Here is a 24,720-nt window from a genome sequence, read left to right as displayed (position 1 = left end):
ACTGCAAGTAAAAACACTACCCTTTTTTACATGAGAGAACACATCTCTAGGCGTCTTGAGGTCCTTTAGCTTGACTCTAATTTCACTTATGCCAGAGGAACACTGGAGAACCTAGAGATTACTAGACAAAACATATTAATCAAATCTGTGATTCACCAAATCCGCAAAAGGTAAATCCGCAAATGTGCAGGGTCAACATTATAATGATCTGCCTCAACCAGTTGCCCTTCAAATAGTTGAACTAGAACTCCCATTCCAACACACTTACAAGGCACAGGGTTACAAAAGATTGATTTACATTTTTAAAAAATGGGATTAATACAGAAAATAGATTTGGCAGATAACCATGCCATTTTGGTGGATTATTTATAAACTAAAACAACACTCAATGGTAGTGGTTTGAATTATATGTGCAGGCCAGAGGCTATTGTAATTACACCCACACACACTGTTTGCTCAGTTGCTGGCTGATTTTCAAGTGCCAATCATTTTGACCTCTTTTTGGAATGATAAAAATATCCAAATGTGTGTCTTTTAAAAATACATTTTAAAGCTATTTGGAGTGGACAAAAAATGAACGTCCTTGAGTGTTTAGTTTTGGCAAGCAGAGCTATACGAGCAGAACACAACCATGTTGGAAATGCAGTAGAGTCTTACTTATCCAACATTCGCTTATCCAACGTTCTGGATTATCCAACGCATTTTTGTAGTCAATGTTTTCAATACACCATGATATAGTGTATTGAAAAGCATTAAACTGCTTTTTCTGTCAAATGTGTTGTATAACATGATGTTTTGCTGCTTAATTTGTAACATCATAACCTAATTTGATGTTTAATAGGCTTTTCCTTAATCCCTCCTTATTATCCAACATATTCGCTTATCCAACATTCTGCCGGCCCGTTTATGTTGGATAGGTGAGACTCAACTGTACTTGCAAGCTCCAACTGCACTAATCCATTAGAAACAGTTACCAGTATTTTTGATAATATTATTACAATCTGGTGTAGAGAGATATTTATAGATATGTTCCAGGAGTCAAGTAATGTGATAGATACAGGAACATTTTCAGCAATGTATTCCAGCACAAATAAGCAAAAACACTTTCTGCTCATTTTTGCATTTTCTGAATTAATTTGAAACTTTCAAACGATTTCCCCGCGACTACTGTCATAAAATTTAACCAGTCTATCCCCAAATAAAAGATTGAGAACTTAGGAAAATAGGGAGGCATGACATACCTAATCAAATGCCAGTACTTCAGTTATTGAAGGACTTTTGTTGCTGGTCACCAAACATTTGAAGGCACACAGATGGCATTGAGGGAATAAATACATTTACCAACTCCCAAACTCTTTCAGCTTTAAGACTGGAGAATTACTGTATTCCTACAGAAGAAACATAATCTTTCAGAAAGACAATCTGCAGGCTACAGAGGAACAACTGAGAAACAAAGGTGTGTTTTCTGTGCATTGAACTGATTGTGCCCTTTGAGTTATTTTTGTGCTGAAAAGACTAAAGAGGAAATAAACGAACACAAGTCTGGAATAGGGCAAGGCCATTCCTTTATGCATCTTTATGTCACAGACGATGTTCAACTAAACCAGAGCTTTCCAAACACTTCATGTTGGTGACACATTTTTTAGACATGCATCATTTTGGCACACAGTAATTCAATTTTAATAGCAATCCGGTGTTTAAACCAACCCCTTACGTAAATTGTAATAATGGAATGTATGGAGACACAGCATATCTCATGAAAACCTTCCTTTATATTTTTAAAAATATATGATTAATTGCTTCACATAGACTCAGAGGTTTCTCGTTACATTTGTGCAACACACCTACACAATGAATCCGACACATTAATGTGCTGTGACACACAGTTTGGAAAACTCTGAACTAACACTATCATATCATGGTGAACAGCCCAAGCGATTTCTGTGCAGTGCTAATAATTCCTCTCCTCTCACCACTATTTTTTCTATTAAAAACATCCTGTTTGGCGCTCTCTAGTAGTCAGACTACAACTTCCATAATCCTCTGATGGAAATTGTAGTTCAACAAGTCTGACCAGAATGAGGTTTTGAAATTAAGGAACAGCAGGTACTACTTATAGAAATAACCAGGGCTTTTTCTGTGTGTGTCACTGTATTTGTGGTATGGTATCAGTATTTTTCCATACTGGGGGAGTATGTGCCTGTGTGGTAAGATTCTGGCACTGTTATGAACACTTTGTTTACTAATACAAAAATACCTCTGACATCCCCCAGCAATTACATCATGTTTCCTATATTCAGCCACACTGACATACTGACCCATGCTTCCTGTAACACCCACATTTTGACTCCATGGGTATTTTTATTCTTAGATGCATGCCGTGCTTCCAGTTTTTGCATTTCTTGAAAGAGGTGTGTGTATAGCATCTTTCAGTTTAAAAGGTGGGGTTGAAACTTAGTGGGGAAACTTGTACTTTTTGCATAGCTGGTGATTTTGTTCAGTTTTCCCTTTTCCTTCCTCTCAGCTACTTAGCTTGATATACCTTTTGCATTTGTAAAACTTCAAAAAGGAGGGAGCATTGCATAATAATTTTTCCTCCTTTCAAATACAGTGAGGCCTCAACATTTGCTAGGGTTAGGGCCAGAGGACCAAATACTATTTTTTTTACCGGAGAGAATACCAAGGAATATCAAGGTCCTTCAGCACAATTCTAAAATCATATTGGTGGATCTAGAGATTCCTAGAATGACTATTTGAATCAAATCCATGAATAATCAAATCTACAGATGTGGAGGGCCAACTGTTCATTCAGGGTTGGCAAGCACCACCTTTGCAAGCAACCACAAATGCAAAGTAAGCAGTTGTATTACTGTAACTGACAAGTTGTTACCCTTTCTATTTACCTAATCATAAAGTAAAAGCTCAACTTTTTGCATATTAATCAGCCAGGACCTACTCTTTCTATTTAACTGATAAAGTGAGCCTTTATGAGTCTCTAGCATATTATTTTCATAATTGAAGTTGAGACTGTTATATCATGGTCTATGGAACGCTTTGATCTTGAACAACAAAGTGTGTCTTATTCAGCTTGTTTACAAAAAAAGCTTTTCAGTTACTTCAGCCTTTTCAATTTTTAGTCTTAATGCTGCAGTGCTTTTCTCAAATCCTATAGACAAGAAGTCAGTGAAACCTAAACTACAGGATATCCTAAAAATGTATACATCCTTTAACAGCTAATAGTTGCTATGGTTATTACTTGAAAGGCTAAGGAAATACATTTATATTGAAAACATGCTATAATAATGAGTTAATCAGAGTTACAAATTCCATCTTAAATTACAATTTTATGTAAGGCATTCAGATTGGTGGCGCAGCAGAACAATGCACTGCTTGTATTGTCAAAGCACAGAGTTGCAAACTTCCCTTAAAGTTCCTCTTGTTATTCCATGAGACTTCTCTACTTTGGAATCTTTTATAGAATATTAGAGTTGGAAGATGCATCAAGGACCGTTCAGTCCAGCCTTAGAATACCTTTCAGGGAATCTCTCAGGCTAGATCTACACCATATAATCCATATAATCCAGTTTCTGAATCCAAATTATTTGATTTGAACTGGGTTATGTAAACCTACACTGCCATATAATCCAGTTCACAGCAAGTAATCTGGGTTCAGAAACTGGATTATATGGCATTGTAGATGGGGACTTAGTCCTCCAATGCAATTCTATGGTATGCTGGTTTGGAAGTAAGATAACATAAGCCAACAAATTCAAACTTTTTGTAATCAACAGAAATGAGAGTAGCACAGTTTAAATGAATTTTTATTCTGATTTTAAATATGTCTATTTTTTCCATCATGTCAACTTTTTGAAATATGGCATATGGTACATTACAACAGACTATTATAAAGTCTGCACATTTTGCATCATATTCCTGTAACACAAACCAACAAGTATTTTTCATCAGATATAATTTTAGATCATTCTTATAGAATTTTGTGCTGAATTGAGATGTGTTTCTTTTTTCTCTATCGTGCAGTTTCTGTGATGAAGCTAATTGAATAACGAATGCATTTACGCACTGATATCAATTAAATCTAATTATTCACAAGCCAACAAGTATTTTTCATCAGATAGAATTTTAGATCATTCTTATAGAGTTTTTTGTGCTGAATTCAGGTCTGTGTTTATTTTTTCTCTATCACATGTAGTTTTTGCAATGAGGCCAATCAAATAATGAATGCATTTACACACTGATATCACTAGAATCTAATTGATATCAGTGCATAAATGCATTCATTATTTGATTAGCCTCATCGCAAAAACAACATGTGATAGAGGAAAAATAAATACAGATCTGAATTCAGCACAAACAAATTCTGTAAGAATGACCTAAAATTATATCTGATGAAAAAACTTGTTGGCTTGTGTAATGTAGTGTTGTTTGGTCATATCCATGGTTTTGGGTAGTGTCTGTTTAGATGGGAGCATACTCCCCATGGAAACAGGAGTCTTACTATATTTATATGTGTAATGGCTTTAAAGCTTGAGCTGTCCAAGTTGGTACCAAAATGTTTGATTCACAAGCAGCTGTGTCTTACTACCAACCCCTATCTGCCCCAATTCAGTGATATTACCATGACTTCTACCCATAATATCACAACTCAGATCATGCCCCTGAAATTTCAGGGAGTGCTGACCTCCCAATCATGTGATTGATTTATAGTCTTTAATTTTTTATTCTCCTTAGAGTGTTTTCCCTTCCCTTTGTGGCCTAAGCGCCTCTAAGATAATATGGCAGTTTTACCTTGGAGAAGAAATGTTATCCCTTCCATGTGATTTGTGTATTGGATTAACTTGATAATTTAGAAACATTATTTGTTTATGGATATGCTTTTGAGAGGTGACCTGCTACTACATTTTTAAGGGTTTTGTGTAATACTTTATGAATTGTGATGTATTTTTTGCTTAACAATAGGATAAACATAATATTTAGTCAATGTTTGTGTGCTTCATAGTTTTCTACACATGAACATACACAAACATACATAGGTAAAGTACGGGAATAGCAAAAAAAGAACTGGATATAATGCAAGAATGAAACTACAGACCCCTAGGTTTTTCCCAGTCTCTTGATATCTAAGTAACTTGTGTTTTATGAGGAAGCAGCCTGTGCTTTGAGGTGGAAGCTGGACAAAGGTTGGCTGCCTAGTACCTTTATGAGCAGCATTTTAAGCATGTTAATAATTTCCGATTATCAGCAATAGCTCAGAGGATTGCAATGCAGCTGGATAAAACAACTGCAGAGTATGGAAGAAAAAAAATGAATAATAAAATCAGATGTGCACAGTTTTCTCTGGAAGAGATCAAACCCTGTATTTGCTAATAAGAACTAAACCAGTAATTGGTATCCATGCCTAAGAGCATATAAAATATCAGCAGCATTAGCTACAGGAAACAACAGCAGAATAAAGATGAGATGCACATCCAAACAAACCCTGCATTAATGGAGACTGCAGTTTATTTTCATGTGATGCTAAATTTGATCTCCTGCCTGAGTAGCTCAGGCCCTTCAAGCATGTATCCTACAACAGGTGTCAAAATAAGTTCTTCCATGGATGATTCAGGAGAGTGTGTTGTCTTTTATGAGGATGGGAAAAGAAAAGAAAATGTCACATAGATGGGAACGGAGGGAATACTTGCTTTCAGGACCTACAATGAGAAAGATGCAAATGTTAGCACACATTCACGGCTGATACTGCAAGTAAGTAAAATGTAAAAAAGGATCATTTGTTAAATTAAAAAGGAGACGAAAGTAACAAGTTTATCAAAAAAGTTTGCAAGAGACAGAGAGAGTGTCTTCTTCAGCTAGACAGGTTGAACATTCCTTAGAATCATAGAGTTGGAAGAGGCCTCATGGGCCATCCAGTCCAACCCCCTGCCAAGAAGCAGAAAATCGCATTAAGGCACCCCTGACAGATGGCCATCCACTCTGCTTAAAAGCCTCCAAAGAAGGAGCCTCCACCACAGTCCGAGGAAGAGAGTTCCACCGCCGAACAGCCCTCACAGTGAGGAAGTTCTTCCTAATGTTTAGGTGGAATCTCCTTTCCTGTAGTTTGAAGCCATTGTTCTGCATCATAGTCTCCAGGGCAGCAGAAAACAAGCTTGCTCCCTCCTCCCTATGACTTCCCCTCACATATTTATACATAGCTATCATGTTCTCCTCTCAGCCTTCTCTTTTGCAGGCTAAACATGCCCAGCTCTTAAAGTCTCTCCTGATAGGGCTTGTGCTCCAAACCGTTGATCATTTTAGTTGCCTTCCTCTGGACACATTCCAGCTTGTCAACATCTCCCTTCAACTGCGGTGCCCAGAATTGGACACAGTATTCCAGGTGTGGTCTGACCAAGGCAGAATAGAGGGGTAGCATGACTTCCCTGGATCTAGACACTAAACTCCTATTGATGCAGGTCAAAATCCCATAGGCTTTTAAAGCTGCCGCATCACATTGTTGGTTCATGTTTAACTTGTTGTCCACGAGGACTCCAAGGTCTTTTTCACACGTACTGCTGTCCAGCCAGGCATTCCTCATTCTGTATCTTTGCATTCCATTTTTTTCTGCTGAAGCAAACTATCTTACATTTGTCCCTGTTCATGTGGCTGAGACAGTGACCCTGCTATGTTTTCTGATCATTCTATGTACACAAACTTTGTTTTGTGCACAAAAATATTAAAAATATTGTGTAAAATTACTTTCAGACTACTCATATGTGCATAAATTATAGATGAAACATACAATAATTCATTATTATTATTATTATTATTATTATTATTATTATTATTAATTCCCCACTTTTTATCTCCACAAAGTATTTGTTTCAAGTATTTGTTTCTTACTTTTTCCAAGGCCAATATGGTCTTTTCTCTCATTTATCTACACCAGCATAATTATGCCAGTGCAGTGTGCCAACAGGATCCTGCCCTCAGGCAGATCTTGGATTGCCACAGAAGACTAGCAAATGTTTTATTTTATTTTAACTTTCAGAGATGGAGAGTAGTGTTTGTGGCTTTTAACTTTGGATCGTATGCACCTGGACATAGTTGAGAAAACACATCCGTCATCTACGAAAATGTCTTGGTCCAGCCTTGTCTCAGCTTGCATGGGATTTATCAATACAAGAAAGGTCTATATCTGAGTGGTTATATCCTACATTATGACCCTGTATTCACAGCTACTCACGGAAGTGGACGGATATTAGCACAAGTTATAAGCATATAGTCAGAGAATCAGAAGGTCACTTTGTTTAAAGAGGAGCTGATGTAATCTTTTGCTCTATTATAGAATTGTTTTACGTAGAAGAAACTATTCATTATAGAGAACATGATGTTGCCTCAGAAACCAGCACCGCCACATCAAATTCTTCTCCAGAATATGTAGTATTACTCACTGACCATAATAGCTGGGGAAATTACAGGAGCTATTGGATTACTTACCAGCATGTGTCATAGTGTCATCACACTCAGCATTTTCACTTTTACATGACATGCTGATGACTAGAGATGCATGCCACTAACTGTTATGAGGGCTACAGTAAGAAACAGATCTGGGGATAATCACTGTGGCATTAAGCACTATGGATCTATCCTTGGGACCTCATCACACTGGAGCTTGGATCCACCTTAAATCCACTTTAGGGAGAGGGCTTTAAACATCTCAGCCAGACAGGTCCTGGGCCTCACCAAACTACAAAACCCCAAAATTCTGCAGGAGGCAGAAACTGGATTTAAAGTGGATTCATGCTCTAGTGTGATGAGGCACTTGAGTCACATAAATTTCCTGAAAGATGATATTAAACTGTTGGTCCCTTCTTGGTCAAGCCTTTCTGATCATTAACATCCCTTGGAGAAATTGTCCATAATGCCTGGCCAAACTCTGAATATAGGAATCTTTTCCACAAACCTGCCTAGACTGCTAAGGTCTCTTTGGAAGCAGATGCCCTTAATATTGCAGCATAATGCCAAGGGACCTTCTCTCTCTTATCGGGCTTGCCAAACGGGTGTTTTAAGCTCTTTGTTTTGTTTTCCCACTCTTTTTAAAATTACTGTTTCCCAAGTTTTTTTATTTACCTTGGAGATTTTTTTTATTTTAAATTGTTACTCAAATCTAAGGTTAGACTGACTTGAGGACCATGTGATCTGCTTTGTTTGAGACTTTCCAACCAGAGACTAGACACATGCTTAAAATTAATCCTGAATCTGTGCGCTGGTTTAGATAATCAGAGCTGGGCAAATTCACAGCCATTCCAGGCAAGAATCTTTTCCAAATCACTGTAAGCTTTCTTAATTTCAGAAGTATAATATTGAACAGGGAGGTATTTTTTCCTTTTGATACAATTGTTCAATAACTGGGAGATATGAATTCTAGTGTTTTTATCATGTCAGAAGCAACCTGAGAACATACTGCAAGTCACTTCTGGTTTGAGAGAATTGGCTGTCCACAGAAATATTGCCCAGGGGATGCCCAGATGTGTTACTGGGAGGCTTCTCTCATGTCCCGGCAAGTTAGAGCTGACAAACGGGAACTCACCCCGTCTTGCGGATTTGAACCGGCAACCTTCAGGTCAGCAACCCAACCTTCAGGCCAGCAATTAAGCTGGCACAAAGGTTTAACCCACTGTACCACTTTGGCCCCCATGAATTCTAGTCAAACTACTCCAAATAATTCAAAAACTAGCAGGAGATCTAGATCTACCTTCTGTCCAACCCCGCTATAATCTGCTTTAACTAGTTTGATGGGAAAACAGGACATAAATTATATACACCCATATAAATATTTTGTCACTCTTGTAAAAGTGCCCCAGCCCAGTTACTGAAAGCTTATTTTTGTTTAGATTATGCTTGTGCCATCTCTTGATAACTGGTTATGTAAATGGGTCAAGAGTCATAAGGTGCATCCTTCTTGAGATGCATAGAAATATAATACACAGTAGGCCCTTCATGCTCGCTGGGCCTTCAGGATTCCTGCGAGAGTGAGAAAAACATTTTTTTTAAAACAAAAAACAAAAAAACCCCCACTATTTATCTGAGAGAACAGCTATCTAGGGATCTCTCAGGCCACATTTACACAGCCACATGAAATCCAGATTATCTGCTTTGAACTGGATTATATCAGTCTACACTGCCATATAGTCCAGTTTAAAGCAGATAATCTGGATTGTAGATGAGGCCTTAGTCCTCCATATAGCTCTGTAGTCAATTTCTAATTGTCTCTTTAGGAATCTCTATAGCGTTTCCAGCACAATTCTATATATGGTCAACATCCAGCTAAAGCTGATCTTACAGTCTCATTGGAGAACCTAGAGATTCTGAGAGAGATCATATTAACTAAATCCACGAATAATAAAATCCCCAAAAGTTAAACCCACAAATGTAATGGGTATGCACATTATATAGTCCTAGAGTTTTTTGAATCCACGTCAGGTATCTCATTTTTCCTTCAGTGTAAGGATGCTTTCTTGCAAGATGGCACAATATCCATTCCTATTCCTTACCTTACTTTTGGAAGCAGGTTTCTTAACACCAAACTTTTGGGTAAGTCTCTCGGTAGTGAATTCTTCCCACTTCCCATCTATCTGGCACTGGGCTTTTATTTCATACTTGACTTCACGCTCCTGCTTTAAGCTGACAGGGCTGCGCTCGGCAGTAAAAAAGGATATAATTGGATCTGCATGTTTGACTCTCTGAAATGACATTGAGTTAAATTCAGTTCTTGGGTTGCCAGTGTGTGTGTGTGCTGAAGCTACTCAAAAGTCTGCATGCTTCCCCCTCAAAAATTTCTAATTCAGGAGAGATTACTGTCACTCAAATTGCGCCGTTTTGCTCAGGCAAATGTGGTTGTGATGTTGACTACTTTATAGACTGTTCTGTTTGTTTAAGAGAAGTTTACTTTTGGATAGATGAAAAAGGAAGGGGGGAAAAGATGCCAAAGAGGCATAAATAAAATAGTGAGAATAACAGGGTTAAAAGTCACACAAATGCATTTCCCCTTTAATTTTCTCTATATCCCTCTTTTAGTATATTATCATCAGTATGCTGCAACCACAGAATCAAATTGGGGAACCCATGGAGTTGGCATTGTCTTTGCAATGTGCCACCAAGGCTTGGTTTTTTCAAGTGGCGGCATTGGAAACATGGGCCATGAATGCAGCTTACTTGCATTGCACATGACACATACGTCATAATGCTCATTGCCCCTGCGCTATTTTTGCCTTTACATCCTGCTATTTCCCAAACCCCTGTAATAACTCTGTATATTTTTAAGGCTGTTTCTGAGCAGTGTTGACTTAGGTGTGTACCAGCTCTGTGGTATCGTAATTCATACTGGTAGGTGTGTCAAGGAAGCTGAAGAACCACTTAAACAACATTTCTTTCCCATCATCACCTTTGACCTGGGATTGGAAGAGAGAGCATTTGAGGACACAAAATTAATCTGTGTTTTCTCTTCTTTGCTGAGAATAGAAGCAGAATTCCCTGGGCAGATCCACTCATGCAGCGGAAACAAGGCTTAATGGGTTAGTGTGCCAGGATTTATTGACTGACAGGAGGGATGATGACTGCTTCCTTTCTCAAAGCACTTCTTGTCAAGTAAAAATATGGCTGATTTTTTAAAATTAACTTCCCTGATCTCCATCTTCCTTTCACCCCCAAATAACAATTGTATAGGGTTTTTTGTCATTTTTAAAACTAGGTAGCCTTGGTTAGTCTTTATCTGTAGACTGAGGATGATCCAATATACTTATGCTGTACTTCACTCATTACACCTGAGTGTGGCTTGTTTTAAATTCAGCAAGGAGCATTTTATATAACAACAAGGGTAAAACTGGGTGTATTAACCATTTTTAGGATACTTCTTTGCAGGTCAGTAGCTACAACTGAGCAGTAGGGCTTATAGTTTGCATGCAAAAGAAGTCTCAGATTCAATCCATTACATCTTTAGGCTTATTATTATTTTTAGGGTTATTAAAAATATCACCGGAAACCTTGGGAAGCTTCTGCCAGTGATAACAATTATCTAGATCAGTGGCGTCCAACCTTCGGTTCTCTTGGTGTTTTGGACTTCAGCTCCCAGAATTCCTGACCATTGGACAAGCTGGCCAGGTTTTCTGGGAGTTAGAGTGTCAAACACATGGCGGACCAATGATTGGATACCACTGATCTAGATGGATTAATGGTCTGATTCTGTTAATGCAGCCTCTCAAATAAATGTATATAGCTAGGTTGAGCAATGTGGAACCCCTGGAGTAGATGTAGCCCCTTCCATATTTGGTACAGCCAAAGACCCCCAATATCAAAGCCAAAGTTACTGTGAAATCCAGATAATTGTTCACATGATTTTCTTACCTGCATATAAAAACTGTACGCTGAAGCTTCGTGCCTGACTGCTTTTATCTCAAAGAAGAATCCATATATGGAAACAATTTCTGCATGGTATCTTGGTTCCTAAAGTAGCCAGCATATTTTTATTAATGCAGCTTTATCCCAACTAATTTCAAAACTATGTCGGCAAAAATAACAGCAAAGAATCTCTTTAACAGGAAGAAATAACTCATAGGTCAAGGGGGAAACATGATTATTAAATTATTTTTGAAATTGTAAGCACTATAACAGAACAGTGAAACGGCACACATTTGTCTGAAAGACAATTAAGCTACTAATAGAGATTCTGTAAAGAGCATTTTAGTACTGTGATTGAAGTAGTTTTGAAGATCTCTCCATACAGTTGAAGATGATACACAATCAAAACAAAGTGAAGTGTTCTGAAGTCCCATTTGTTTTAATTGGAGAGTTGTACTTAATTCTGCAATTTTAAAGTGATATCAAACTCAATAGCCCTTCCTTTGGAGTATACAGATGCAACATTATACTGTAGCTCTGCCATTAAAACTGTAGAATTTCAAGTTTTCTGGAGCAATGCTTCGCCTGAGTTGGGGACCAGCAATTATCTTGTGTTAGGAATGGGCACCATATTTGTGCCCATTGGTTATAATTCCCTCCCCCCCAGACCCTTGATAAATGAGCAGCAACTAATAGCTTGGCAACTGATGTTGTTCTCACTTTGAGAAGTCTCGCTGTGGAGTACAATTTCATGTCTGCTCGGAAATAAGGCCAACTGAGTTCAATGTAAATGGTTATAAGATCGTATTCTATATTTTTTTCCTAAGCCATTTATATCCAAATCAGCCCATGTCCCTATATCATGTTTTTTTTTCTTTATTAAAAATAGTGAAAATGTTGTTATTTGTGACTTGCTAGGAATAAGTTCTAAAGCAAATTACAATGGATTTACAAAACTGGAACATATTAAAAATACAAATGCTTACAGACCATGTGATTCTTTGGTTAATAGAAACATTATCAGATTATTTGAAAGTCCAATTCTTATGTTACAAGCAGTACATTGCAACCGCCATATCTGCTGGGGATATATGCCTGAACGTATCTTGAAAACCATGGATAATAACAAACCCTATTGAAATTAACAACCAGACTTAATGTAAGAGGAAACCTTTACCTTTACTTACTGGAAGTTTACCATAGAGTCTTGCTGGCAAGCCTAGAAAATTCCTAGAGAGGTATCCTTTCTAGGAATTTGCTACATCCACCAGCAAGATTTTGCAGTAACCTCTAGTGGAGATATATATATATATATATACACACACACACACACACACACAGAGAGAGAGAGAGAGAGAGAGAGAGAGAGAGAGAGAGAGAGAGAATTGCCTGGAGGACCTAAAGAATTCCTAGATAGAACGTATTTTGTCAGATGCAGGTAGATGAAGTCATGGGTACTGTGCCACAGGTATGGGGATTGTGCTGTTGTTACTGTTTATTTATATAACACCTTTAAATGTACATACTGTTAAATTATGTTATATAAGGAAAATATCTTTTTTTATTTTTCATGGAGCCTTTTTTATTTATTGGATTTTTAAAAAGGTTTTATACACTCCTCCGTTTTCTGAATAAGTGGTTTCTGTTCATGTTATTTTAAATTGCTGTTTTCATCTGTCACCTATGCAGCTACCTGGAATAATTAAGCTGCATTTTCTGAAAGTTATTTTGATTTTTTATTTGTTGGAGAAAGGGTGGAAGATTGCAGGCAACAAGGTAGGTAGGTGTGAATATAATTCATCTCACAAATTCTGGCTGAAGTTTTACCCTCCTATCTGCCAACTTGAGCACATATTTTCAATGTATTCCCTCCTCTTCCCTTATAGTTACAATACTCCCACACTTTACTTACACCAGTGTAGATTACAAGCTGGCAGCTCAGAAGCAAGAAGTAGGAATGTCTTCATGGTGTTGTCCCATGGCCATTGCCATGCCGGGAGAGCAGACTCTTTTTTTTATAGAGCAGCTATTTTGATGGCTATTCAACACTGGCACCCTCCCTCAACAAATGAGTTCAGGCAAACAGACATATACAAAAATCTGCCTCTGCCTACACACTTCCTAACATCTAAGATGGAAGAGAAGAATATGAGGATAGCTGTGGAAATTGATATAACAGTTGCCCCTCTTGATATTCTACTAAAAGAGAAGAAGGCAGGGGCATCATGGAGCCCTTGTCTTCTTGTTCTGTTTGCTTGTTCTTATAAAATTCCTGCTGGCACCAAGCAATTATGGAAAAGGGAAGTGATGAAACATCTTATGCTGTAACACACGTCATTGTCTTACAACCCCATCAGACTGGCAAAATTGCCCATCCTATGACACTTTGACCTCACTTGAGGCACGGAGCCCACCAGATCCCATGACATAATGTTGATCTACTTCCGACAGGGCTCTGTGCCGTAAGTGAAGTCAAAGAGTCGTAAGAAGCAGTGCCGGCAACACGGGAGGCTTCCCATGTTGAATAGGAAACAACTGGGGGAAGCCGGGTGGCGACGCTTCCCCCTGTGGAATGAGGTGAGGGGCAAGTTGGGCGATGCGGGGCGTGGGGCAACAGTCTGTGGCAAATCCTCCCCTCAATGTGATGAGGACCTTAGTTCACCACTTTCTCATAGTGCCTTTGCTCCGGCAACCATTCAAAAATGGCTCCACATACCCTCAATTTCTATCTCAGCTTACAGTGCTCTTTGCTCTTCATTTTCCACTTTTCCTTCTTCAGTAGTAGGGACTGGGGAATAAAGTAAGTGGCCTCCAGAAGGCCCAGAAATCTTCCCTATGGTTCCCACTACCGTGTTTCCCCGAAAATAAGACAGTGTCTTATATTAATTTTCACTCCCAAAGACGCGCTAGGTCTTATTTTCAGGGGATGTTTTATTTTTCCATGGAGAAGAATTCACATTTATTGTTGAACAAAAAATGAACATTTATTATATAGTGTACAGTAGTTGTCATCACAAACCAACATAACCAAACTGTGAATCCCATCACGAATTTCTTGTTACTACCATTATTTCCATGTACAACAATCTATGATATGTACATTTACCCATCCTACATGCTCTGGTGTTCTGTTTGGTGGGCATGCTTCCAAACAAAAACTTTGCTAGGTCTTACTTTCGGGGGAGGCCTTATATTTAGCAATTCAGCAAAACCTCTACTAGGTCTTATTTTCAGGGGATGTCTTATTTTTGGGGAAACAGGGTAGTCTACTCCCCAATATCACAGGAACAACATTTCATGAGATGTCCCTATTTACTGATATATTGTTCTTTCCTTCCTCCTCTGTAGTTCTTCATATCTTAGTGTAGTTACCTCTGTAAGCACCAAGCCAAATCTCACTGCCTGAGTATTAAAGTCTCTCTGAAATACCATGTCGCCACCATTCTCTAGCTGAAAGACAAGGAGAATATTATATAGAGTTCTTCAACAGTATTTACTAAAAGATGGATGTAAATAAGGGAACAGAGCTATTCTTTGGCTTCTCTGTCAGCCATAGCAGTACTGCAGAATATTGCAGCCTATGCCTAAAACTGTGGTGTACACAAACAGACTGATTCAAAAGCATTCATGTTTTCACCATTTAATAATATGGGCAATGGACATCTATCCTTTTTGCTATCCATGGCAGTCCCCATGGATCTGGAGGGCCCACTGTACTGCATAACATCTCAACCAGTTTAACTGGTTCTTTGTATCTTGCATGTCTGATTCTGATTCATAATTGGACCAGCTGCTTCAGGAAGACCAGAAATTTTTTTTCTGACTTTAGCTCTGTGGTGATCACATAGTTATCACTAAAAAGAATTCGTACAGTGGTGCAGATGCTTACCACTCCCTGTTTGGACACAACTTTCCTGCATCAGCTTCAGAAAGCAGACTTGGAAGGAAAAGTCAATGCCTTTTTCTTGTAGTACCCATTTACTAAATGCATCTATCCCACAACTTTGACTAATTTCTAGTGTAAGTTGGGTTGTGTGCTATGCTTCTATATAGTCAATGACATAAAGTAACAATGCATCTTCTTATTTTATAAAAGAGGCCCCATGAGGTTCCCACTCTCATATTGCCCAGAGGATACAATTTTAATGTTTGGGCTGAATTATATCTAACCAACAAAACATCTTCCTAAAAGAAATGCCAGTTTTATTATCAAACAGCAAAGAGTCCTGTAGCCATTTGTGACTGTCAACTTTTCTGAAAGAAATTAATGCAGTTGTCCTCGGGATGTTATATGAAATCAATGGCCCTTTACGCTTAATTTGGGTTTACACAGAGGGCAATGGAATGTGCGACAAAAGTTTTTTTTAAAGCTTGCTTCATCCACATTCTCTTATTTAAGCAGTATTCAAAATTATGTTATTGTCTTCAAGTATGTTTCCCCACTGAACTCCATTATATAGCTTCTAGATCAGTGTATGACCCTTGTATTCACCAGGGATTTTTTTCCCAGACTTTGTGTGGATACGCAAAACCCTATTGAAATAGTTAGCCCTATTGAAATGAAATACTTCTGGCCCAAAACTACAATGGAACTACATTAGAGGAGCTAGAAAATGCCTAGAGGACGTATTTTGACAGATATGGATAAATGAATTAGGGATACCAATCCTTCTGGGTATGAGAGACTACTGTGCATGGCACACACACATACACAGTTTATCTCTCAGGGAAACATCAGATAAGAAATCTGTGATGATAAAATGAATTAGAGCTTCCCATATGCATGCTGTAGTAAGCATACCAACTCACTGCATGATAATGATCAGACAAAATCCTTGTCAGCCATGGCAAAGGAAGGAAGTTAATATCCCATAGTTCTTCCAGATGCTTACCTTTGGGAAAAGAAGAAAATGAATCATTATTTCAGTGTTATGCAGGAAAGAAAAAAAATAATGGTATTGCACCTACTATTATTGTAACTGGAATGGCTCGTTAAAAGGACTAATTCAGGAGAAGAGATTGGCATATTTGCTGGGATGTTAAGAACTGAGAAAACGACTGAGAAAGCTGAAAGGTGAATGCAAGTTGATGAAAAAAACACAATTTTTGTGGCAGAAGCCACAGGCTACAGTTATAGTGTTATTATTCCATTTTAATTCCATGACATTACCTTTCGAAATCCTGGAATTGGCAGTGTAGGGAGAGACATTCAGAATGTCAGCCTGAGAGATTTACGACCTCATCACACGTGAAAATTTTAGTGTCCTAGGACACTTCTACTCCAGGTGAGCCATGGAGCCCCAAGCTATGGGGCTCCATGGCTCAACTGGGGCAGAGGCATCCTAGGACTCGGTGCCACCAACACAACTGGGATTTCCTCGCTCCCCCCCTCCCCCGATTCACCACGGAGAGTGATGTATTGATTTGGAAAACCTCATCAATGTGATGAGGTCCTCAGTGCCTCACCAAACTGCAAATTCTATGATTCCAGTGGATGTTGTCATAGGAGACTCAGGCAACCCCCCCCCCCCCCCGGATGAAATTCTCCTAGCTTCTGTAATTTCCCACATTAACCACTTTTGCCATCTAAACCACACTGGTATTGTTGGCAGCAAATGTTTTGATTTTCATCTGTGAAATGTTGGAGGATATTTGGAGGAACACCTTTTATCTGAAGGTCTATCCTCAACTATTTCTAACTGCTGCCATTCCAGTAGGCTATTATCAGAGTAGATGGGATCCAGGGTCATTCAGCCAACCCTGTGGAAAGATCACTTGGTTTTCTCCTCATGTCTTGTTCCTTTTAAATCATGTCTGTTTAGCTCATAAGCCTCCAGGCAAGGACTGTCTTGTTTTCAATGTTTCATATGTCAGCCATTCTTGGAGATTTTTTGGCTTCAGAACAGAATTAAAATGCTTGAAATAAAATGTGAGGGAGGAACTTTTTTTTGGTTTTCAGTTGTCAAGCTAAAGCCAAACTCCTATGCACTGTTTTGTGGATCATTTCAAGTGCTCTTGATTAGGTTTTTACAAATCCTATTTGATCATGACTGCAATCTGAAAGGCTTTATTTCTTTCTCTAGTCTTAATTTACCTCCAAATAGAGTAGACCTATTGAATGGTAAATTGGCACTTATGTAAATTCCAATGATGTGGTGGGTAGACCCCAGTTCAGGGACTAGTCCAAGATACCCTATGGGTTCCTGAAACCATGGATACTAGTACTGAACCCTGTGCCAGTAATATTTTTGGGACTCAATTGACTGCATGCAACTAAAACTACAGTAAACAAAACCACGGATAAAGGGGGATACATGATATTTTTGGACTGTGGTTGACTGCAGGTAACTGAAACCATGGAAAATTAACTTGCAGATAAAGCGGTCTTACTGAAACTGAATTTAGGCCTTTGTGAAAGTGCACATTACATTTTTAAAATAAATTTTGTAAGCCACCTTCTAATTTTAAAATTATATATTAAATTCATTCTTGTATTGATATTATCTATTTTATATATATATATATATATATATATATATATATATATATAGTGGTGAAATATGTATGTATGTTCCACAAAGGATCTTACATGGCTTGATGGATCTGGACCAAACTTGGCACACATACCTTTCATTATCCAACTTAAAATACTGTCAGAATTTCAACTAAGAAAATCCACCCCATTTGGGGCAATGTCTTTAAAAATGAATAAGTATGTATGTGTGTGTGTGCAATGCTCAGATGTAATCACAAGTGGGCAGTATATAGATAGAAAGGCTGTCTCTGCGAGAGAGATGACAAATGGAAGAGGGGTTATTACCATGGAGATGTGCTAAGGGTGCTAAGAGGCTAGGGGAAAAAAATGGCATCCTCAGAGGATGTCTGCCATAGATGTGGGCAAAACGTCAGGAGAGAATACTTCTGGGACACGGCCATACAGCCTGGAAAACATACAACAACACTATTGGTTATGTTGGCTTCAAAAGTCTGAGAGTTGTAGACCCCAAAAAAGTAACATTTTAGAGCTCTGATCAGCACTAATTGAGTCAAGCAATGACTTCTAATTGACTTTCTCCAGTCTTGCTTCTACACAAAATTATACCAGAGTTCAGGATTGTCAAAGCGTTTCATTTGTCAACAATGCACAAATCTATATTTGCTAAAAGTCAGGGTCTGATACAGTTTTGGCAGGCCAAGCCCAATACCAAGTATCGGATTTAACAAGATTTGGCCAAGTTTTACATTAACTTCTGAGATGTTCATGCCACAAGGAAGGAGAAATTAATTTGACTCCTTCTCTTGCAAAACAATTCCATTTTCTTTGCTAATAGCAACGTTTGTGTCTTGGTTTAGTGGCTGAGGATGGCTATGTGTGACATCACTGTAGTCTGCTTTGGGTTAAGAGGACGGAATGTAACATAGGTTTTCTTATGAAAGCAGCTATTATTCCAACACAAATGCAGTGAGAAAAAAGCTGAATGGAAAGATTTATTTTTAATGTGGTTGCTTTGAAAGAGCTTGTGACAATGCACTTCCATTCTTTTTTTTTTCTTCCTGCCCTCACAAAAAGTGCACAGTAGCTCCTTTTACACAATCCAGAGCTATATAAATGTTAAGTAGTCACAGAAGTTGCCCTTAAGTGTTATAGTAGGGCCAAAAGAGGACTGAGAATAGCATTAGGCAATATTATTGCATTCTTTCCTATTGCGGTAACCCAGAAATAAGTGCATAGCACAGTGAGCAAAGTACATATAGCCCAGTGGTTCTCAACCTGGGGTCCCCAGATGTTTTTGTTCTTCAACTCCCAGAAATCCTAACAGCTAGTAAACTGGCTGGGATTTCTGGGAGCTGTAGGCCAAAAACATCTGGGGACCCCAGGTTGAGAACCACTGTAAGCAAAATCTTGGGGCAATCTTTTCCAATGTGGTATCTATGTGTGTTTTACTACAACTTCCAGTAAACCTGACCATTGGCCACAGGGACTAAAAGAAGTTGTAGTACAACACTTCTAGACAGTGGAATGTTAAGGAAAATCCTTTGGGATTTCTTTTTTTGGTCTTGAACAGAAAGCTGGCACCATTACTTCTGATAGTGTTGAACAACTCTTGTAAAGGAAAATGGGAAGTGGATTTTTAATTGTTTGGGAAACCTGGTGTTCAATAATATTTGATAATCCCCATTTTAAAATTTCAAGTTTAAAGCTTTGTTACTCAATTCATGAATATTTACATAACACACATATATGACCAGCTCCTCTTATAAGCAAATATATTATAGCATCTCTCCCATTTCCCTCCCTCCCTATGAGGGATGCTATAATATTGATATCGTCGTTGTCATCATCATCATCATCATCATCATCATCATCATCTTCTTCTTCTTCTTCTTCTATTGGGAATAAATGATTCAAATACATAGCCATATTAGTCTGGATCAATATGCAAAGGAATCTTGTAGTACCTTTGAGATTAACTGAGGGAAAGAACTTGGTAGTACAGTAGAGTTTCACTTATCCAAGCTAAACGGGCCAGCAGAACCTTGGATAAGCGAATATCTTGGATAATAAGGAGGGATTAAGGAAAAACCTATTAAACATCAAATTAAGTTATGATGTTACAAATTATGCACCCAAACATCATGTTATACAACAAATTTGACAGAAAAAGTAGTTCAATACGCAGTAGTGTTATGTTGTAATTACTGTATTTACGAATTTAGCACCAAAATATCACAATATATTGAAAACATTGACTACAAAAATGGCTTGGATAATCCAGAGGCTTGGATAAGTGAGGCGTGGATAAGTGAGACTCTACTGTATAAGCTTTCATAGACTTACCTCTATTTCATCTCGTCTATGAAAGCTTAGGCTCCCAACTTGCACAAGTCTGCCCTTCCCATGCAATTTGTATAGTCCCACTTTTGTCCTGTAAGGATGATGTTGTGTGATTCATTTTAAAATGTTTTAAATATTTTGTTCTGTTATGCATTTTAATTTTGTATTTTGTATTGTGTTTTAATTGTATGTTGAACTCCTTGTTCCTTGGGTTTCGTCCCCATGTAAGCCACCCCAAGTCCCTTCAGGGAGATGGAGGTGGGTTATAAGAAATAAATTATTATTAATTATTATTATAACTTCTTTCTCTCAATTAATCTTAAAGATTCTACAAGATCCTTTAAACTGGGAGTAGTACTGGACACTCTTCCCATTGCACTTTACAGCTTTGCTTCTGTCTGTCTTATTGCATTCAAGCTTGTTAACATGCAAATAAGATTTAGAATCTTGGATCACCTTGTAATTCCTTAACTAAGTAACATTTCCTAACTTGATGGAAACATAATTTAACCATGCTTTGATTGTAACAGAATGGACCTCTTCTTCCCTATGTAGCTGATACCTAGTGAAGTAAATTGGAGGTCAAGTTACCATTGTGGCAGAAGCATCAAATTATGAGTTATAGTTTCAACGTTATTGCCACAATCATAACTCATCCTGCAACTTGCTTTACTAAGCATCAAGTTCATGGGAGAAAAGAAGGTCCATTCTCCTGCCAGTCAGAGCACAGTTAAATAGTTCAATTAAATTTAGAAGGACCAGGTAAGAAGAAGTTATTTGATGAAATATTTAAGATTTTATTGCTTATATTTAATTTTTTATCACTGATAGTAGCCACATACCAGCATGTGCCACATCACTATTGTACATATCTCCATTTACAAAATAACACTGATTTGCTGAGCTGCGGTCCTGTAGAAATTAGGGCTGTGCAAAAAAAATTGTTTGTGGATCCTAAGCGTGATCCGTTAAATCTATATTTACAATTCTAGAGGAGAGAGGAGTCACAAGTGTGCAGCCGGAGGAGCTAACTGCTTGTTGCTTGTTATTTATTGTTTGTTTTATATTTTAACTTGTTACACTTTGTCTTTTTGGGCTTGGCCCCATGTTACCCGCCCCGAGTCCCTTCGGGAGGAGATGGTGGCGGGATACAAAAATAAAGTATTATTATAATTATTATTATTATTATTTAACTTCTTCATGAACGATCAGCCACAACCACCACTCACAAATAGCTTTATATATGCTGATGACCTTGGCCTTACAACACAAGCGAAATATTTTGAAACAGTTGAAAACCAACTCACTAATGCCTTGAAAGATCTCTCCAGCTACTACAAAGAGAACACCTAAAGCCTAACCCTGCCAAGACAGAAGTGTGTGTTTTCCACCTACGTAACTGTGAAGCCAACAGGAAACTGAAAGTTACTTGGGAAGGCCAAGAGCTCGAACACTGTTTCCATCCTAAATATCTTGGTGTCACCTTAGATCGAACAATAACATATAGGAAACACTGCATGAACACCAAGCACAAAGTAGCTGCACGCAACAACATCCTGCGGAAACTGACTGGCAGCGCATGGAGTGTAGACTCACAAGTAATAAGAACATCAGCCCTGGCCTTGTCTTACTCAACTGCTGAGTACGCCTGTCCTGTCTGGCAAAAGTCTGCCCATGCGAAGCAGGTGGACATAGCACTAAACGAAACATGCAGAATAATCACAGGATGCCTTAAACCTACACCTGTTGATAAACTCTACAAGTTAGCTAGCACTGCCCCTCCTGACGTGCGACGGGAAGTTGCTGCTAACTGCGAGAGAAATAAGGTCGAACATTGTGAAAGCCATCCACTGCATGACTATCAGCCCCCTCCCAGTAGACTCAAATCAAGGAAGGGCTTCATAAGAACCACCACTCCTCTTGATGTTCCTCCAGCAGCAGCAAGGGTGTCCCTCTGGGCAGCTAAACCTGGCAATTCTAACTGGATGGCCCCCCATGAGGGTCCTCCTCCAGGGGCAAACCAAGAATGGGCAACTTGGAAGTCCCTAAACAGACTCAGAAGTGGAGTGGGCAGATCAAAAGATAACTTGGCAAAGTGGCACTACTTGGAGGAATCTTCCACTTTGTGTGACTATGGAGCAGAACAATCAACTCTGCATATGTATGCTTGCCCACAATGTCCTGCCTCATGCACGGAGGAGGAGTTGTTTAAAGCTACGGACAATGCGGTTGCTATTGCCCGCTTTTGGTCTAAAACTATTTAGTTGCTTGTGATTTCCTTTTTTTCATCATTTTAAAATGTATTTGTTATGCAATGCTTTTGACACTGAATAAATAAATAAATAAATAAATATTATTATTATTAACCCCTGGTAGGTCTCGGTTTCTGCTCTTGCCTCCTCATCCTCCGCCTCCTCCTCCAGCATGGTATCCTTCTGTCTGCTCTGAGGCTAGGAGCAGGAAAAGAAGGAGGGCAGGCAGTGCACGGGGTTATAGGGTGGAAATGTCGTGCCCCCTGGCATCTCTCAGCCTCCTGTGGGGAAAGAGAGAGGGGAAGAGTACCACCCAGGGGTTAGATCCTCTGGCTGTGTTCCCACAGCTCCTCTCTCCTCTAGAATTGTAAATACAGATTACACTAATCACACTCACGATCCACAAATGTTGTTTTTTTTTTTGCACAGCCATAATTAGTCATCCTTCTGCATATAACCCTGCCTTTCCACACTTCCTTCTTATTGTGATTCTGAATATTATTGATGGGTTTTACCTGTCAATAGCAGATAAAGGGTTAATCATGGGGAGGGGGCAGACAGGCAGTGGGGTGCACACAATTTTGCTTCAATTACAATTTGCCTCTGTTGTATGATAAAAGTCCTTATGCAAGTATAAGCCAATACAGAATTCCATCCGCAGTTTGCATCTGCACACTGATTCCAACCATCTGCTTGATTAACCATTGAAAAAAGAAGTCAACTTACTTGAAGTGATGCCATGTAAACGGAGGGACTGAAAAATAGCTATGTATCGCTGTCCTATTTCCCTTTCCAGGAAGGCGCATATCTTGGGCAGGCTGAAAACAAAACAATGTAGCAGAAAATATTATTTAATTCAGCATAGTTTCCTTTCCAGATTTAGTGCCAGTGTATGATACATATACTGTTTTTCTACATGGGAAATACTTGCAGTGCAAGAAAAACTACTGAAAGTGCACAAGGAAGGCCGAGTGAGATTTTTGAATGTGTGCTGAGAAGCTACAATGTGTCCCTGCAATGAAACTTATGTGGGTACATATAGGACATATATGAGACTCAACATATATGAGACTCAATGGGCCCCTGGTGGCACAGTGAGTTAAAATGCTGAGCTGCTGAACTTGCGGACCAAAAGGTGCCAGGTTCAAATCCCGGGAGCGGAATGAGTGCCCGCTGTTAGCCCCAGCTACTGCCAACCTAGCAGTTCGAAAACATGCAAATGTGAGTAGATCAATAGGTACTGCTCCGGCGGGAAGGTAACGGCACTCCATGCAGTCATGCCGGCCGCATGACCTTGGAGGTGTCTACGGATAATGCCAGCTCTTCGGCTTAGAAATGGAGTTGAGCACCAACCCCCAGAGTTGGTCAAGACTGTACTTAACGTCAGGGGAAAACCTTTACCTTTACTATGAGACTCAATGTGCATTTACATCCACAGAAAGCCCTTTCCTACACAGAAGCACCTTCCAAGAATGAAGTAACCCAATGGACATGAAGTAGTCAAGCTGAACCCATTTACATTTGTTTTCTCTCCTATAGTTCAATTATCGGCAGGCCAGAAAGAGGAGTCTGAGTTTTGAAAGAATTGCACTTTCTATGTAGACAAGAAATGGAGACATCATGTCTATTTTAGTACAAATTTTACTTTACAACTGTGCAATCTCAGACCTCAAATCAATTTCCAAGAAAAGGTCTTGGGATCACTGGTGAAGAGCCATTGGATACTTCAGATTTTCCTTTCTGACTGTGGTAAGGAAGGTCCCACAAGAGGCTCTCACTATCAGACAATGGAGATGTCCACTACAATTGTTTCTGTTCCTCTGACAATGCTCTTGGGGACAGAAGGGAACTGAATTTCTTTTGCGTAGCTAGGGGTGGGGTGGAGGGAGAGATCCAGAGAATCCATCCCAGGCCCCGTTGTTCCCCAGATACGATTCTTCAGAAAGCCAGATAAGTGGGTTTGGGGGGCCCTGAGTGTCTACCTAATCCAGAAACCAAATGAAGACGCAAGATGGGTTCAAAGGCAAAAGCAGAGGTTTTTATTCTTCCTGGCCAGAAAAGATGTTAGTGGAGAAAGCAATCCAAAAAACGATGTACCCTAACTGTGAACACTATGGTTTATTTATAGTACATTTGATAGAAAGAAGCAGCAGTATGGGACAATTTAAAATTGTCACAATAATTTCCCATTGGTTTTGAAAGGTGCTGGCTAGGATCCACAGCTTCATTGGAGGAAATGCA

General features: G+C 38.9%; 1 protein-coding gene and 1 long non-coding RNA gene across 6 annotated transcripts in view; one reads left to right on the top strand and one right to left on the bottom strand.

Annotated features, from left to right (window-relative positions):
* Positions 1–24,720, top strand: part of LOC134297714 (uncharacterized) — a 123,494-nt gene that overhangs the window by 18,815 nt on the left and 79,959 nt on the right. The window lies entirely within an intron of this gene.
* btbd16 (BTB domain containing 16) overlaps positions 5,503–24,720 on the bottom strand; it is a 74,032-nt gene continuing 54,814 nt past the window's right edge. For 4 of the 5 annotated variants that reach the window (XM_062976024.1, XM_062976026.1, XM_062976027.1 and 1 more), the window contains 6 exons: positions 23,206–23,297; positions 16,201–16,283; positions 14,764–14,841; positions 11,398–11,496; positions 9,549–9,737; positions 5,503–5,711 (listed from right to left, as the gene is read on the bottom strand). In XM_062976024.1, the coding sequence (XP_062832094.1) occupies positions 5,643–5,711; positions 9,549–9,737; positions 11,398–11,496; positions 14,764–14,841; positions 16,201–16,283; positions 23,206–23,297 (610 nt within the window). In that variant the 3' untranslated portion in view covers positions 5,503–5,642. The remainder of the gene's footprint in view (positions 5,712–9,548; positions 9,738–11,397; positions 11,497–14,763; positions 14,842–16,200; positions 16,284–23,205; positions 23,298–24,720) is intronic. The other variant, XM_062976025.1, reaches the window with a different exon arrangement.

This window comes from Anolis carolinensis, chromosome 3 (genome assembly GCF_035594765.1).
Source record: "Anolis carolinensis isolate JA03-04 chromosome 3, rAnoCar3.1.pri, whole genome shotgun sequence".
Lineage (NCBI taxonomy): Eukaryota > Metazoa > Chordata > Lepidosauria > Squamata > Dactyloidae > Anolis > Anolis carolinensis.
The sequence above is the reverse complement of the archived record's forward strand: the minus strand, read 5'-3'. Positions and strand labels throughout refer to the sequence as shown.